General features: G+C 35.4%; 1 protein-coding gene across 1 annotated transcript in view; it reads left to right on the plus strand.

The window, feature by feature from the left end:
- Positions 1-18,798, plus strand: part of ZCWPW2 (zinc finger CW-type and PWWP domain containing 2) — a 132,654-nt gene that overhangs the window by 87,323 nt on the left and 26,533 nt on the right. The window contains exon 8 of the mRNA XM_081072557.1: positions 18,580-18,626. Within this exon, the coding sequence (XP_080928683.1) occupies positions 18,580-18,626 (47 nt within the window). The remainder of the gene's footprint in view (positions 1-18,579; positions 18,627-18,798) is intronic.

The following is an 18,798-nucleotide window of genomic DNA, read 5'->3' on the forward strand; positions in this document are numbered from 1 at the left end:
ATTTTACTCTCTGAAACTATTTTCAGTGACTACACACCCACTCTATTTAAATGGAGGGTTTTAATGAGCGCTTCTGTCCTCTTCTTTGCTTTCACATTATCTACATAGGTCCTCTTGTGTATTTCAAAGCATGTATTTTATTTTTTTTTATTTTTTTCCTTCTTTATTTTATTTTATTTATTTATTTTAATTTATTAGTTTCAGGTGTACAAGACAAGGTAATACTTAAGACGTTCATCATTTATATCCTTCACACTGTGAACCCCCCCTCTCCCCATCCACTATTCCTCCGACCTCGCACCGAGCCATCACATTATATATATAAAATTATAGTTGGCATTCATTAATGTTTAGCTTCTGGTGTACAGTGCCATGATCAGGCATCTACAGTATCCCTGAGGTGGTCTCCCAAATGGGACACCTGTCCATCGGATACCCAACAAAATCTTTACATTATTGAATACGTTCCCCAAATTAATTTTCAAAAACCCTGAGGCCATCTTGTGGTTACCAGCTGCTTCCTAATCCCTTCACCTTTTCCCTTATCCCCACCCCCACCACCACCACGCCCCCCCCCCGCCCATCTAACAACTCTCGTTTTTTTCCTTTTTGTCCCCAAAACTGTTTCTGATTAGTTCATTCACTTATTCTTTTCTTTAGATTCCGCATATAAGTGAGATCATAATGGTGTTTCTCTAGCCAGGAATATGTAAGAATAAAAAGAAGTGGTATAAAAGTCTCTTTCTGACTTATTTCACTTAACATAATGTTCTCTAGATCCATCCATGTTGTGCAAAGCATGTATTTTAAAATTAGAAGCCATGGCTTTAAAATATATCCTTGGGGTGAAACTTTCACTTGGACATGCTCTATTATTTCAGAACAAAGTATTTCTCAAAATGTTTTATTTTTAAATAAATTCAAGGCAGAGATAAGCTATAACCTTCAGCATTCTCTTTAATTAGGTGACAAAATACAATATTTCAGGTCATTTTCAAAGGAAGCTCTCGATTCATAAATATTATGGTTTATGGATAGCTTTTTATATGAATTCATCATAAGGATTATAGTAGGTATAACATATAAACTTAGAAAAGATGATTATCATGTAAAAATGTTGTTTTTCAATAAACTGACATATTTTTAAATGTTTCTGCTTAGTAGTAATAGTAATTTTGTATTTCACAGGGCCCCTTTTCACTTTTTCACCTTAAATTCTAAAACAGATTACTCTGTGGGAGGATCTGGCCTTTGTTCCTAACTGAATTTTAAGGTAGCAGTAATATTTTTTCTCTTTTGGAAAAATTTAAAGTATATTTTTAAAAACTTACAGGTGAAAACATTTTATTTGAGTAAAGTTTAAATATTAACCTAGCTACCTAAGTTCAGATTTTTAAAGCAAATAAGTAGGTTTGAAAAGAGCGGAAAAAGAATGACATGAAAACTACTCTGGTTTACTCTGAGACCAGGAAAAGAGACATTTATTACCGCAAATGCGATTTTATTCCTTGTGCTTGAATATATAGTATCTCCATCATCTGCAGTAAAGGTTGAACTCACTCTGTTGTCACGAATACAATTTTAGGCTTGGCTGGGACTATACATTTCTCTGTGTGACCAAAATAAACTTTGAAATACTTAGTTATTTTAAACATTGATACTTTGAAGTAATATAGTCATTTAGTTTTTAAAGTTAGGTCTACACTAGCAGTAGACCCACTCTCTCAATAAGTTATGGAATTATGTCTTTGCCATTGTTGTGTATGCCAAGTATTCATGTATGGGTCCTTTGGCATCCTGGATTGTCCAGAGAGTCTGGAGAGAGCGGTTATTTATCATTGGTTTGCAGTGACAGATCATTTTCTCGTGGAAAGTCTACTGATTTTTACATGCAGAATCTGATGTAATCCAGCCTGATTACTGAGACTTTTACCTAAAGACTTTTTGTTTTCTCTGAGGTAGCCAAAATGGAGGGCCTTGAACAGACTTTTGGGAGTTCAGTCTTTGCCATATCAGTCTCACTCACTTCGTATTCACCGTTCACTATCGCCAAAATAGGCAATGTAATCCCTGAGTCTGCTTAGCGTCCAGTGTGAATTCTAGTACATATCAAGCATTTTACTGTGTTCAAAGTAGTTTTGAGAGATAATTAGCCATTATTCAGATATTTTACAAAAGGTGAGTAACTTAGAGGCAAACCATTTATTTCATCCCAGAAACTTGGAGGATTTCTTCAGTCTAAAATTTCTTCCAATCCAGAAATAGTTACTACTAATTTTTTTGGCCTCAATTCTTCCTGCCCTGCAAAATTGGCACACTATTATGTTCGATAGAACTCTTTCATTGTTGAAACCTGTAGTAAATGATGTGTAAATATAGACCCAGTCATACTACGATAAATTTCAAAGTCCTGTCCACATGGTTTGGTTGTACCTCTTTTGTTGTATTAACAATTAATCTAAATGAGTGACTCTTCTGCTGGGGCTAGAAAGCTTTTTCTTATATAAGAACATTCATTGCAATTGTATTTTTAAATAGTCTCTTTATAATTCAGTTTTAGGATTTTGTATTATCTGTAGGATTAATATTTTCTTACATGTTCTACGTTTCTAGAGTGGATGCCCTATCTCTACCTTTTTTCCAGAATTCTTTTTTTTTAAATAGACTTTATTTTTTAAAGCAGTTTTAGGTTCACAGCAAAATTAAGCAGAGAGTACAGAGTTCCCATATGCTCCCTGCCCCTCCACATTACAACCTCCACCAATAGCGACATCGCACACCACAGTGATACAATTGTCACAATCTATGAACCAACACTGACACATCATTATCCCCCAAAGTCCATAGTTTACCTTAAGATTCACTCTTTGTGTTGTACATTCTATGGGTTTGGACAAATGTATACTGACATGTATTCACCATTACAATATCTTACAGAATCGTCTCACTGGTGTAAAAATCCCCAATGTTTCACCTATTCATTCCTTCTCTTTTCCCACCCTTCTACCAACACCTGGCAACCACTGATCTTTTTACTGTCTCCATAGTTTTGTCTTTTCTAGAATGTCATATATTTGGACTCATACAGGATATAGCCTTTTCAGATGGCTTCTTTCACTTAGTAGTATGCATTTAAGTTTCCCCCATGTCTTTGTAGCTTTTTTTTTTTTAGCACTGAATTACATTCCATTGTTTGCGTGTACCACAGTTTATTTACCCATTCACCTAGTGAAGGATATCTTGGCTGTTTCCAAATTTTGACAATTATGAGTAAAGTTAGTATAAACATCTGTGTATAGGTTTTTGTGTGGACATCGGTTTTCAACTCTTTTGGGTAAATATGATTCAAGGAGCACAACTCCTGAATCATATGGTAAGAGTGTTTTTAGTTTTATAAGAAACTGCCAAACTACCTTCCAAAGTGGCTGTGCCGTTTTGCATTCTCACCAGCAATGAATGGTGTTTCCTATTGCTCCACATCCTCACCTGCATTTGGTGTTGTTAGTGTTCTGGATTTTGGTCCTTCTATTAGGTGCATAGCAGTATTTCATTGTTTCAATTTGCAATTCCATAATGATATATGATGAACATCCTTTCATGTGCTTGTTGCCATCTGTAAATCTTGGGTGCAGTGTCTATTCATTGCCCATTTTTTAATCCACTGGTTCATTTTCTTCTTGTTGAGTTTTAAGAGTTCTTTGTATATCAGTCTTTTATTAGCTATGTATTTTGCAAATATTTTTCCCCACTCTCTGGATTATCTTCTCATTCTCTTGACACTGTCCTTTACAGGCAGAAGTTTTTAATTTTAATGAATCCAGCTTATCAATTATTTATTTTATGGACCTTGCCTTTGGTGTTGTATCTAAAAAGTCATTAGCATACCCCAGGTCTTCTAGATTTTCTCCTATGTTACCCTCTAGGAATTTTATAGTTATGCATTTTAAATTTATATGTGTAATCCATTTTAATTTACTTTTTGTGTAACTCAAAAGATGTAAGATCTGTGTCTAGATTCAGTTGTTAGGCATGTGGATATCTATTTGTTCCAACACCATTTGTTGAAAATACCTCTTTCCATTGTATTGTCTTTGCTTCTTTGTCAAAGATCAGTTGACCAAATTTACATGAGTTTATTTCTGGGCTCTCTAATCTGTTTCATTGGTCTATTTTTTATTCTTTCCTAATACTCACTGTCTTGTATATTATAGTTGTATAGTAAGTTTTGCAGTCAGTCCTTTGACTTTGTCATTTTCATCATTGCGTTAACTGTTCTGGGCCTTTGCCTCTCTATATAAACTTTAGAATCAGCTTGTTGATATCCACAAAGTAACTTCCTGGGATTTTGATTGTGATTGTGTTGAATCTGTGATCAGGTGGGGAAGAACTGACATCTTGATAGTTTTGAGGCTTCCTGTCTATGAAGATGTAATGTATCTACATTTATGTATTTCTTTGTTCATCAGAAATTTTTAGTTTTCCTCATATAGATCTTGTCCATATTTTGTTAGATTTATGCATAACTATTTCATTTTGGGGGGGTGTTAATAAACAATAATATGTTTTTAATTTCAATTTCTACTTGTTCATTGCTGGTAAATAGGAAAGTGATTGACTTTTGTATATTAACCTTGTATCCTGCTATCATCACTTATTTGTTTCAGGAGTGTGTGTGTGTGTGTATATATATATATATATATATATATATATATATATATATATATATATATTTTTTTTTTTACTTCTTTTGGATTTTCTACATAGATGATCATTTCATTTATGAACAAAGTCAGTTTTATTTTTTTCTTCCCAATCTGTATAACTTTCCTTTTTTTTTCTTGTCTTATTGTATTAGCTAGGAGTTCCAATACAATATCGAAAAGAGTAGTGAGGGAGCACATTTTTGACTTGTTCCTGATCTTGGTGGGAAAGCTTCAAGTTTCTCACCATTACATTTGCTGTTAACTATGGGTTTTTTGTAGATTCTTCTTATCAAGTTGAGGATAAGTCCTACTTATCCTCAGTCCTACTTTGGTGAGAGTTTTTATCATGTATGGGTGTTATATTTTGTTAAGTACTTTATCTGCATCTATTGATATGACCATGTTACTTTTCTACTTCAGGCTGTTCATACCATGAATTATATTAATTTATTTTGAATGTTGAACCAGTCTTACATACCTGGGATAAATCCTAATTGGTTGTGGTGCATAATTCTTTTTATATATTATTGGACTTGATTTGCTGATATTTTGTTGAGAATTTTTGCATCTATGTTCATGAGAGATATTGGTCTATAGTTTTCCTGTAATGTCTTTATTTGGTTTTGGTATTAGGATAATACTGGTCTCATTGAATGAGTTAGGAAGCATTCCCTCTGCTTTTATTTCTGGAAGAGTTTGTAGAGAATTGGTATAATTTTTTTCCTTAAATGTTTGGTAGAATTTACCACTGAACCCATCTGGGCATGATGCTTTCTATTTGTAATTTTTTAAACAGATATTGGCCTCTTCAGGTTGTGTATTTCTTTTGTGTGACTTTTGGCAGATTGTGTCTTTCAAGGAGTTAGCCCATTTCATCTAGGTTATCAACTTTGTGGGAATAGAGTTACTCATAGCATTCCTTTATTATTCTTTCAGTGTTCACAGGATCTATAGTGATTTTCTTGCTTTCATTTTTGATATTAGTAACAGATTAGTAATTTTTGAGATTAGTAATAGAGATATGTTTTGTCTCTTTCTTTTTAGTTAGCTTACCTAGAGGCTTTTTGATTTTACTGATTGTTTCAAAGAAACAACTTTGATTTTCTTTATTTTCTCTATTGATTCCCTGTGTTTAATTTCATTGGTTTCTGCTCTAATTTTTATTTATTTTCTTGTGTTTATTTTAGATTTAACTTGTTCTTCTTTTTCTAGTTTTCTAAGGTGGAAGCTTAGATTACTGATTTTAAATCTTTGTTCTTTCATAATATATGCATTGAATGCTATAAATTCCCCTGTAAGCACTGCTTTTGCTGCATCTCACAAATTTTTATAAGCTTTATTTTCATTTTCATTCAGTTCATAACATTTTTAAATTTCTTTTGAGATGTCTTTTTTGACTCATGTTATTTAGAATTGTGCTGTTTAATCACTAAGTATTTTGGTATTTTCCAGCTATATATATGTTTTTGATTTTTAGTTTAATTCCATTGTGATCCGAGAGCAGACTACTTTATATAACTATTTTATTATACAAGGTCTGCCAATTAAGTTCATGAACTTGTTGCAACAATGTTGCTAACTTTTTTTGATATCAGAGGGAGCATTCATTATGAATTTGTACCAACTATACAAACAGTTAACCAAGTTTACTATTTGGAAGTGCTGAAAGGCTGTGTGAAAAAGTTAGACGACATGAACTTTTTGCCAACAATTCATGGCTCTTGCATCATGACTATGCACCTGCTCACACGACACTGTCTGTGAGGGAGTTTTTAGCCAGTAAACAAATAACTACATTGGAACACCCTCCTTACTCACCTGATCTGGCCTCCAATGACTTGTTTCTTTACCCGAAGATAAAGGAAATATTGAGAGGAAGACATTTTGATGATATTCAAAACATCAAAGATAGTATGCCGACAGCTCTGATGGCCATTCCAGAAAGAGTTCCAAAATTGCTTTGAAGGGTGGACTAGGCACTGACATCAGTGCATAGCTTCCCAAGGGGAGTACTTCAAAGGTGACTATGGTGATATTCAGCAATGAGGCGTGTAGCACTTTTTCTAGGATGAGTTCTTGAACTTAATTGTCATGCCTCATAGGTATGTTTTGTGTCCCAGAATGTAGTCTGTCTTGGTGAATATTCCAAGTGAGCTTGAGAAGAATGTGTATTCTGCTGTTGTTGAATGAAGTAGTCTATAGATGTCAATTATAGCCAGTTGATTGATGATATTGATTTCAGCTGTGTCCTTAATTATTTTCTGCTTGCTGGACCTGTTCATTTCTGGTAGAGAGGTGTTGAAATCTCCAGTTATAATAGTGAATTCATCGATTTCTCCTTAAGTTCCATCACTTTTGCCTCACATATTTTGACATTCTTCCGGTAGACACGTTCATATTAATGATCATTATGTCTTCTTAAAGTATTGACCATTTTATCATTATGTAATGCTCCTCTTTATTCCTCGATAACTTTCCTTTCTCTGAAGTCTGCTCTGTCTGAAATTAATATGGCTATTCCTGCTTTCTTTTGATTAGTGTTAACAAAGTATATTTTTATCTTTCTCTTTACTTTTAACTTATATGTCTTTTTTTTGTAGACAACATATAATTGGGTCCTGTTTGTTGATTCACTCTGACATTCTCTGTCTTTTAATTGGTGTTTTTAGACCATTGTTAAAGTGGTTATTGATATAGCTAGATTAATAAGTACCATATTTGTTACTGTTTTCTATTTGTTTCCCTGTTCTTTGTTTCTGTTTTTTCTTCCACTCTTTATTGGCTTATTGTGGTTTTACTTGAATATTTTGTATAATTCTATTATTGCTCCTTTCTCAGCATATCAATTATACTTTCTTTTTAACTTTTTAAAGTGGTGTTCCTAGAATTTAGAATATTTGTTTACAAGTTATCCAAGCTCCCTTTCAAATAACACCACACTACTTCATAAGCAATATATGTACCTTAAATAACAAAATTTTTCTAATTCCTCCTTCTTTCCCTTATATCACTGTTATTGTTCCTTTGACTTATACACACACACACACACACACACACACACACACACACGAATATATTGTTGCTATTATTTTGAACACACTTTTCTGTTAGAGGCTTTAAGAATACGAAAAATAAAAGTTTTTATTTTACCTTCATTTTGTCATTCTCTAATCTCTTCCTTTCTTTATGTAGATCTGAGTTTCTGATCCATATCATTTTCTCTCCTTTAACATTTCTTGGAAGGTCACAGGGTACAGAATTCCAATTTGGTGACTTTTTCCTCTCAGTACTGTGAATATTTCATTCCATTCTCCTCTTTTTTGTATGGTTTTTGGGGAGAATTTGGATGAAATTCTTATCTTTGCTCCTTTATACTAAGGTAGTTTTCCTTCTCTGGCTTCTTTCAAGAATTTTTCTTTATCTTTGATTTTCTGTAGTTTAAATATGATATACCTAGGTATAGTCTTTACTGGCATTTATCCTATTTGGTATTCTCTGAGCTTCCTGGATCTATGGTTTAGTGCCTGGCATTAATTTGGGGAAGTTGTCAGTTATTATTACCTTAAATATTTCATCTGTTCTGTTCTCTCTTTTCCTTTGGTATTCATATGTTATACTTTTATAGTCACATAGATCTTGCATATTCTGTTTTTTTCCATCTTTTCTCTCTGCTTTTCAGTTTTAGAAACTTAACCTCACAGATTCTTTCCTCATCTGTGTCCAGTCTACTGATAAGCCCGTCAAAAGCATTCTTCATTTCTATTACAGTATTTTGATTGCTAACATTTCTTTTTTATTATATCTTAGAATTTTCATCTCTCTGCTTACATTACCCATCTGTTTGTGCACATTGTCTACTTTTAACATTACAGCCCTTAGTATATTAATCATAAATGTTTTAAATTCACAATTTAATAATTCCAACATCTCTGACATATCTGCATCTTCTTTTGATGCTTGCTCTGTGACTTCAGACTGTTTTTTGCCTTTCAGTATGTCTTGTAATTTTGGGTGGAAATGTGAACATGATGTATTGGGTAAAAGGAGCTGAGGTAAATAGGTCTTTAGTAGTATAGTGGTAAGGCATGTTGTGGTAGTCCTACGCTTAGGTCTCAGTCCTGAGCTTTGAACTTTACAAGTACTTCTCTCTTTTTTTTTTAATCAGCTTAAGAAGTACAAAACGGCTAAAGGGAGCTGGAGTTGTGTATCTCCTTTCTTTCATAGGGTAGACTAGAGCAACTTGGATTTGGGTATTTTCTTTTCCCCTAGTTGGTTAGGCTCTGAAAAAACTACAATAGGTTATGCTCAAGTAAAATAGTTTCTCTTGAGGTCAGGCCTTCTTCAGAAGAACTGAATGCCCTGGCATATTTCAAAATGTGTTTTTTTCCCCTCACATTGCCTGAAACTCAAGGGAATGTTTCTCTATTCTTCACTGTGAGAGGCTGATAGAGCTCCTGGAAGTAAACTCACAAAAGTACATCTCCCTCCCATGACTTGGTCCCCCTAGAGTTTTCATCTCTCAGGCTTATTCACACTGAGGCTCCAGAAATTCATCAATTACAGCTATGTTTTCCTGCCCTGGCACTAGTTCTTTTTTTTTTTTTAATTAAAGTTTATTGGGGTGACAATTGTTAGTGAAGTTACATAGATTTCAGGTGTACAATTCTGTATTACATCATCTATATCTCATGTTGTTTGTTCACCACCCAGAGTCAGTTCTCCTTCCATCACTATATATTAGACCCTGTTTACCCTCTTCTGGAGCCCCCCCCACTTACCCTCTGGTAACCCCTAAACTATTGTCTATGTCTATGAGTTTTTGTTCCTTCATTTGTTTGTCTTGTTCTTTTGTTGTTTTCAGTTTTATATACCACACATCAGTGAAATCATATGGTTCTCTACTTTTTCTGTCTGACTTATTTCGCTTAGCGTTGTAATCTCAAGATCCATCCATGTTGTGACAAGAGGTACTATTTCATCTTTTCTCACTGCCAAATGGTATTCCATTGTGTATATATACCACAACTTCTTTATCTGTTCATCTATCGAAGGACACTTTGGTTGTTTCCATGTCTTGGCCACCGTAAATAAAGCTGCAGTGAACATTGGAGCACACGTGTCTTTATGGATAAATGTTTTCAGACTTTTTGGGTAGATACCCAGGAGAGGGATGCTGGGTCATATGGTAATTCAATTCTTAGTTTTTTGAGGAACCTCCACATTGCCTTCCATAGCGGCTGCACCAGTCTGCATTCCCACCAACAGTGTATGAGGGTTCCTTTTTCTCCACAGCTTCTCCAACACTTGTTACTATTTGTCTTGTTGATTCTAACTAGTGTGAAGTGATATCTCATTGTGGTTTTTATTTGTATTTCTCTGATGATTAGTGATGTTGAGTATTTTTTCTTGTGTCTATTGCCATTTGTATGTTCTCTTTGGAGAAATATCTCTTCAGGTCCTCTGCCCATTTTTCAATTGGGTTGTTTGTGTTTTTGTTGTTGAGTTGTATGAGTTCCTTGTATATTTTGGATATTAGCTCCTTATCGGAGGTACTGTTTGCAAAAATCTTCCCCCATTCAGTTGGTTACCTCTTTATTTTGTCGATGGTTTCTTTTGCTGTGCAGAAGATTTTAAGTTTGATATAGTCCCATTCCTTTATTTTAGCTTTTACTTTCCTTGCCTTTGGAGTCAAATTCATGAAATGCTCTTTGAACCCAAGGTCCATAAGTTTAGTACCTATGTTTTCTTTTGTGCAGTTTATTGTTTCAGGTCTTATGCTTAGGTCTTTGATCCATTTTGAATTAATTTTGGTACATGGTGACAGATAGCATTTCAGTTTCATTCTTTTGCACATGGCTTTCCCATTCTCCCAGCACCATTTACTGAAGAGGCTGTCTTTTCTCCATTGTATGTTTTTTACTTCTTTGTCAGAAATTATCTGTCCATATTTATGTGGGTTTATTTCTGGGTCCTCAATTCAATTCTGTTGTTCTGTGTGTCTGTCTTTCTGCCAATACCATGCTGTTTTGATCATTGTTGCCCTGTAGTACAAGCTAAAGTCAGGGAGTGTGAGACTGTGATCCGGCACTAGTTCTTGTGGAGGTTTCTGCTCTGGTAAGTTGTGATTCTTTGTATTCTCCTGTTTGTCCCTCCAAATTATGCGGTAGTAGTTTGCTCTGTGACCTTATTTCTCTGAAGGATCTAAGAAGAGTTACTGATTTTCAATTTGTTCAGCTTTTTTACTTGTTAGGACAGGGTGGTGACTTCTAAGCTCCTTACATGCCAGACTGGAAACTGGACTTTCCTTTATCTTTTTAAGAAAATGCTCTCAGCTGTCACATTTAAAGAAGCACATACTGACTATTTTTCTGAGGCCATGAATGGATAAGCTTTAAAAAAATTATTTAAAGAAGAGAAAACCCTGATTTATGATAATACTTGTACTCCTCTCTAATATGGTTGTAAATAAAAAAAATTAATGTCTGTTATAGGTCATGAAGCATAACCACCTCTAGTCATTCGGAACATTTTTAATTTCTACCCGCAGTTCCTTTTTTGCACTTTAAAAATATGATGTGGATATAGCTCAGAAGAGGAGTAGAGGCCTTTTTAATTATCCACATCTACATTTCCTGGTAACTGCTTTTCACTCTGTATGTGCGGGTCCCTACATGCGGAGATTTCTGAAGGGAGGAAATTAAACCTTTCTCACTAGAGAAAATCTAGCTCTTAGAAAGTGATTGGTGTTGCTGAAGTTGAACATGGACTTACTGTTATTAATAGGATAATCATTAGTAATTGTAATGTTTTAAAGTATTACATCAGCATTTCCTTTTGGCATTTGAAAATCAGGTTGTTGATACTTCCTAAAACACTCTTCTCTTGTATTGGGAGATGGTTCTACAACTTTTGAACGTAAAATGTTCTTTGCACAACAGTTTGGACATTTCTATTCCCAATCATTCTCCCTACTGAAAATTTTATGTAAGAATGACATACATTTTGAGGAGAAACATAACAAATTTATATTCTATTTCCAGTGACTTCTTAGCATACAATCAGGGTCCATTAAATCTAATTTTAGTTTTTGAATTTCTTTTGTATGCAGTTTTAACTATTTGTGAAGATTAACATTTTATCATGACTTGTATGGTTATTAGAGATCTTTCAAAAAACAAGGAGAACATTTTTTTTGATACAATGAAACTTATTCTGTCTTATAATTACTGTTAGTTTCTACTAAGCCCTTTTATAAATCTAAAATGTATTGTGGGATTTCAGTGCTCTTATTTTTTTCCTAAATCTTGAAATATTTTGCTAATTTATCATTACTAATCAGTTATTCCCAATATGTTAAAAGACTAAAATAATTATTTGTTTAAAAAGAAGAATGATGGAATCACTTAAAAAGATGATACTATAGTGAATTATATTATCACTAAACTATTTTTCCTGGTATTGCAAAGGTTAAGATGTCTCTCTCTCTCTCTCTCTCTCTCTCTCTCTCTCTCTCTCTCTCTCTCTCTCTCTGTCTCTGTCTCTCTCTCTCTCACGCTAACTAAAATGTCTTTATTAGCTAAAATGAAAGAGAACATTGTTGATTATTATCTGCCACATACTGTTTTGGGAGCTTTATTCACATAGATTATATTATTTAAATCTCACAATACACCAAAAAGGTAATAATTATTACTACTGTCTCTATGAATTTGACTACTTTAGATACCTCCTGTTAGTGGAGTCATACAGTATTTGTCCTTTTGTGACTTTCTTTCACTTAGCATGCATAATGTCTTCAAGGTTCATCTATGTTGTAGCACATGTCAGAATTTCCTTTCTTCCAAAATCTGAGTGATAGTCCATTGCATTTATATACCACATTTTTTAAAATTAAATTTATTGGGGTGACAATTTTTAATAAAATTACATAGGCTTCAAGTGTGCATTTCTATAATACATCATCTATATATCACATTGTTTGCTCACCACCCAGAGTCAGTTCTCCTTCTATCACCATATGTTTGACTCTCTTCACCCTCTTCTACCATTCCTCCTCCCCCTTATCCTCTGGTAATCACCAACCTGTTGTCTGTGTCTATGAGTTTTTGTTTCTTTGTTTGTTTTGTTCCTTTGTTGCATTCAGTTTTATATCCCACATGTGAGTTCAATCATATGGCTCTTGACTTTTTCTGTCTGACTTATTTCGCTTAGCATAATAATCTCAAGATCCATCCATGTTGTCACAAATGGCAGTATTTCATTTTTCTAATGGCAGAATAGTATTCCATTGTGTATGTATGTACCAATCATCTATCGAAGGACACTTTAATTGTTTCCATGTCTTGGGCACCGTAAATAATGCTACAATGAACATCGGAGTATGTGGTACACATACTCATATATCTTTATAGATAAATGTTTTCAGATACCCAGGAGAGAGGGATTGCTGGATCATATGGCAACTCTATTCTTAATTTTTGAGGAACCTCCATACTGTTTTCTATAGCGGTGTACCAATTTACATTCCACCCAACAGAGTATGAGGGTTCCTTTTCCTTCATAGCCTTTCCAACACCTGTTACTATTTGTCTTATTGATGATAGCCATTCTAACAGTAATGAGGTGGTATCACACTGTGGTTTTGATTTGCATTTCTCTAATAGCTAGTAAAGTTGAGCATTTTTTCATATATCTGTTGGCCATTTGTATGTCTTCTTGGGAGAAGTGTCTGTTCAGGTCCTCTGCCCAGTTTTGAATTGGATTGTATGTTTTTTTGTTATTGAGTTGCACGAATTATTTATATATTTTGGATATTAACCCCTTATTGGAGGCGCTGTTTGCTTTTTGTTTATCCATTCATCCACCACTGGATACTTCGATTGTTTTCACCTTTTGCCTATCGTGAATAATACTGCTGTGAACATTGGTGTACAAATACCTTTTCAAGACCCTATTTTCAGTTCTTTTGGGTTTATAACAAGAAGTGGAATTGCTGGATCTTATGGCAATTCTATTTTTAATATTTTTGAGAATCTTCATACTGTTTTCTAGAGCAGGTGCACCATTTCACATTCCCACCAAGAGTACACAAGGCTTTTAATTTCTCTATGTGCTCACCAACACTTGTTATTTTTCTTTTCTTTTTTTTTGTTTATTTTATAGTAGCCATCTCACATGTTCACTTCACTGCCTATTCATCTAGAGGTTCATCCCAATATCCCCCTAGTTTACATTCAACCTTCCCTGGGTCTGCCATGTACCAACCCCACCACTCAACACAGAAAATACGACAGGTATAGGCTTTCCTTTCAATCACAATTCTTTTTCTTATGACACCAATATATTATTTGTCCTGAAGAATTTAAGCATTGACTCTCTTTTTCACTGGTATCCTGTTAAGAATATTGTCACTTGAGGAGAACGTCAAGGTTAATCCTATCCCAGTTATAGTTTTGACTGTAAGTAGAGTTAAACATCCTAATTGGTGTGAGATGGTATCTCACTGTGGTATATTACTGGTTTTTGTTACGTATCTTAAAGTACTTTTTATAATTTCTATGATATTCATGTGCAGACTCCATTCTGTATTTGTTGCCTAATATATCTTAATTATACATACTTTAACACACATATGATTTGAAAGGATAGTTTGCTCTTTAGGTATGAGGTTTTGTGGATATGCATAACATAGACCCAAATCAACTTCTTTTCTTTCACGAGCTCTAATCCATTGTTGAGGACAGCTGAGTTTCTCTCAGGTGAGTCACAAGGCCTTAATCTAAAAGGCTCTGCAGTTAATTTCATAGGGACTGTTGGTTCAGTCAGGCTCCTTTCATTTGGCACATGAAGGGGGAAATGACAACTGTTTTCTCAAACTGAGCTCTCAGTTGTTCATTTGGCAAAATATAATTTCAAATTACTCTTTTTTTTTTCCATTTAGATTCACAGAAATGGTAGACCATGCCTATTTAAATGGGTCACTTTTTAATATTGGTCACTTTTGAGGCATATCTCTTTGTACTGATAATGGAAAGAAGTGAAATGATCCCATTTTTACCACTTTCAGTTGCCATCTCTATAGATTCAGACAAAGAATGGAACAAAGTGGTTTTTAGTATGATGCCCAATGTAGAAAATTAAATGACTTCAATATATAGTTTATTTTGCAGTCTTTTTTATTTTTAATAATTTTTTATTTTTCAATCACACTTGACATACAATATTATATTAGTTTGAGGTGTACAACATAGTGATTGCACATTTATACAACTTACAAAGTGATCACCCCAATAAGTCTAGTACCCGTCTGATACTATACATAGTTATTACAACATTATTAACTATGTTCTCTATGCTGTACTTTATGTGACTGCTTTTATAACTGGCAATTTGCACATCTTAATCCTTTGCTCTTTTCACCTATCTTCCCAATCCCCTCCCATCTGGCAACCATCAAAATGTTTTTTGTATCTATAAGTTTGTTTCTTTTGTTTGTTCCTTTGTTTTTAGATTCCACATATTAAGTGAAATTATATGGTATTTGTTTTTCTCAATCTGACTTATTTCACTTAGTAGAATACCGTCTAGGTCCATCCATGTTGTTACAGATGGCAAGATTTCATTCCTTTTTATGGCTGAATAATACTCCACTGTATATATGTACCACCTCTTCTTTATCCGTTTGTCTTTTGATGGACCCTTAGGTTGTTTCTATATTTTGGCTATTGTAAAGAATGCTGCAGAGAACATAGGCATGTATATGTCTTTTCGAATTAGTGTTTTGGGTTTCTTCAAATAAATAGCAAGAAGTAGAATTGCCAGATCCTTTTGTGTCTCTTGTTATATATATATATATATATATATATATATATATATATATAAAACCTTTGTTTTAAAGTCTGTTTTGCCTTAATTAAGTATTGTTACCCCTGCTTTTTTTTTTGAATTCCATTTGCATGAAATATCTTTTTCCATCCCTTTACTTTCAGTCTCTCTATGTCTTACGATGTGAAGTGGGTCTCTTATAAGCAGCGTGTGTGTGTGTGTGTGTGTGTGTGTGTCATTTTCTTATCCATTCAGCCACCCTATGTCTTTTGATTGGAGCATTTAACCCATTTACATTTAAAGTAATTTTTGCTAGGCATGTAGTTATTGCCATTGAATTATTTCTAGTTTTGATCTTTTCTTCTTCTTAAAGAAGTCTCTAACATTTCCTGTAATACTGGTTTGGTGGTGATAAACTACGTTAGTCTTTTTCTTGTCTGGGCAGCTCTTTACCTGTCCTTTGATTCTAATTGGTAGCTTTGCTGGGTACAGTAATCTCGGTGGTAGGTCCTTGCTTTCATCACTTTGAATATTTTCTGCCAATGCGTTCGTTCTGTCCTGCAAAGTTTCTGTTGAGAAATCAGCTGACAGTCTTATGGCAGCTTACCTACCTTCCTTGTAGGTAGCTAACTGCTTTTCTCATGCTGCTTTTAAGATTCCCTCTTTGTCTTCAACCTTTGGATTTTTACTATGTATCTTATGATGGGCCTATTTGGGTGCGTCCTGTTTGGGACTTTCCACACTTCCTCGACTTGCATGTCTATTTCCTTCGCCAGGTTACGGAAGTTTTCTCTCACTGTTTCTTTAAGTAGGTTTCTAATTCGTTGTTCTCTTTTCTCCCTTTGGTACCCCTATGATGCAAATATTGGTACACTTGATCTTGTTCCAGAGGCCTTTAAACTATCCTCCTTTTTAAAAATTCTTTCTTTCTTTTTGCTGTTCTGATTGGGTTTTTTCCATGACCTTGACTTCCAAATTGTTGATTCACTACTCTGCTTCATCTAATCTACTTTGATTCCCTCTAATGCATTCTTCACTTCACTTATTATATTCTGCATTACTGACTGCTTCTTTTTCATGTTTTCTATCTCCATTTTTATGTTTTCTATCTCTTTGTTAATGTTCTCACTGATTTCATCTACTCTTCCCCTGAGTTCATCGAGCATCCTTACAACCAGTGTTTTGAGCTCTGCATCTGGAAGGTTTCTTGTCTCCATTTTGTTTAGTTCTTTTTCTGGAGTTTTGTTTTGTTTTGTTTTTTGTTTGTTTGTTTGGGACATGCTTCTTTGTCTCCTCATTTTGGCTGCCTTAATGTGTTTGTTTCTCTGTATTAGGTAGATCTGCTATATTTCCTGGTTTTGGTAAAGTGGCCTTATGTAGTAGGTGGTCTGTGGGGTCCGGGGTCCAGCGGCACAGTCTCCCTCGTCACCTGACTCAGGTGCTCCAGGTGTGTCCCGTGTGTGGGTTGTCTGTGCCCTCCGAGTGTGGTGGAGTCTTGATTACTGTTGGCACATCGCTGGGAAGGATTGACCCTCAGGCTGATTGGCTGTGAGGACTGGCGATGACTACAGTGGAGGAGCTGTGTGCAGGGGCCAACCCCATGGAGCAGGGTTTACTTTAACTGGGTTCTGGTGCCTACCCAGTCTGCCCTTTGGGTGTGTCATTTGTGGAGGTGGTTGGGTGATGCTCTGAAGCTGGCCACAGGATATATTTGTTCTGGGGCCTCTTGGGAGGGGCTCTGGTGCAGGCCAAGTTCAGCCACTGTCTGTGCCCAGCCCAAAGTGATCTTGAGATGGATGCTACTTGTTCTGGGCTTAGAGGTGCCTGGAAGAGTGTAAGCTCCAAACCAAGGCTGGCTGTCACTAGTGCTGGACTTGGGGCCACTTAGCAAGAGGTATGGGGCATGCTGAGATCAGATGTCGCTTGTTTGTGGTTTGGAATCTTTGAGAGATTTTAGGAAAGTCCATAGCTCAAACTGAGACAGGTTGTTTGTATGGAAAAACCACTAGAAGCAGTTTGGGTTGGCCCTCAAGTCGGGTGGTGCGAGGTCTCAGGGAACCACGAGGGCAGGACAAAGGGTATTAACCAGGTTTGTGGAGACTCAGATATGGTGCCTGTCTGCATCTGCATGCTGGGTTGTGGGGAAGGCTTAACAATGGAACAGGGTTTCTGCCAGCACTTCTGTCTGGGAGAAAGCTGCCCCTCCTGCATCATCCTGAAGCCAGACAACTCAGTTCCTTCTGGTATGTCCCTTCCACTTTTTGAGCTACTGCCTTAGAGTAAGTGAGTCCATCAGTAAGTCAGTGCATGGGCCCTTTTAGAGGGACGCCTGGGACTCTAGCAGCCCTCTGTCTCATTTCGCCACAATCTCTGCTGGTTTTCACAGGTAGAAGTGGTGGGGACTTTTCTTCTTGGCACTGGAACCCTGGACTGGGGAGCCTTGTGTGGAGCTGGGAACCCTCACTCCTCAGGGTGACCTCTGCAGCCGAGTTATCCTTCCTGATTTTTAATGGCCACATGCAGATTTGGGAGCAACCTGTTCCACATCTCCACCCCACCTACCAGTCTCCACATGGCTTCTTCTGTATATCTTTTGTTATAGGACTTACGTTCACCTAGTTTTCATGCAGTTGTAGGACGAGGCAAGCACAACATTTACCTACTCAATCATCTAACCCTAACCCTAACCCAAAAGCAGAGGTAGCTGGGATTTAATTCCAGATCCTATGTACTCCAGAGCACACAAGCTGACCCAAATCTAGAAATAATATATACTTGATGCTAGATGACATCCAACCAACCAGTCAGATTTAAGAGAGGAGGTTTGTTAAATAGGTTTACAAATTCCTGGTATTATTATTATTACTTTTGTATTACTTTGTTCTAGTTAACTCTGGTAAGTGGAGTTTATTAGCATTTTGATGAAAAGAACCACAGAAAACACATTATCACAATATGAAAAAGCAGAGAACTTTGATCGTGTAACTTTGCATTTATTTGAATAGGAATATAGGCACTATTTTTGAAGCAGCCATATTTTATTATCTTACAGATACATCCCAAGCAGAAGGCAAAGTTGCTGTGGTGGTCAAGAAAAGGGTAAGATTATGTTTTATGATGTAAAGTGTACAGATTTCGAATATTATTTGATAAATACTATTTTTTTAAAAAAGTTAAATGAATATTTAAAAGCAAAATAAAACATAATCAATTTTTTTCTTATAAATGTTAATTAAGTATACGTTTCCCTTTTTAGGCTGACACTAGAAAT

Source organism: Rhinolophus hipposideros (assembly GCF_964194185.1).
Source record: "Rhinolophus hipposideros genome assembly, chromosome: 14".
In the NCBI taxonomy this organism is placed as follows: domain Eukaryota; kingdom Metazoa; phylum Chordata; class Mammalia; order Chiroptera; family Rhinolophidae; genus Rhinolophus; species Rhinolophus hipposideros.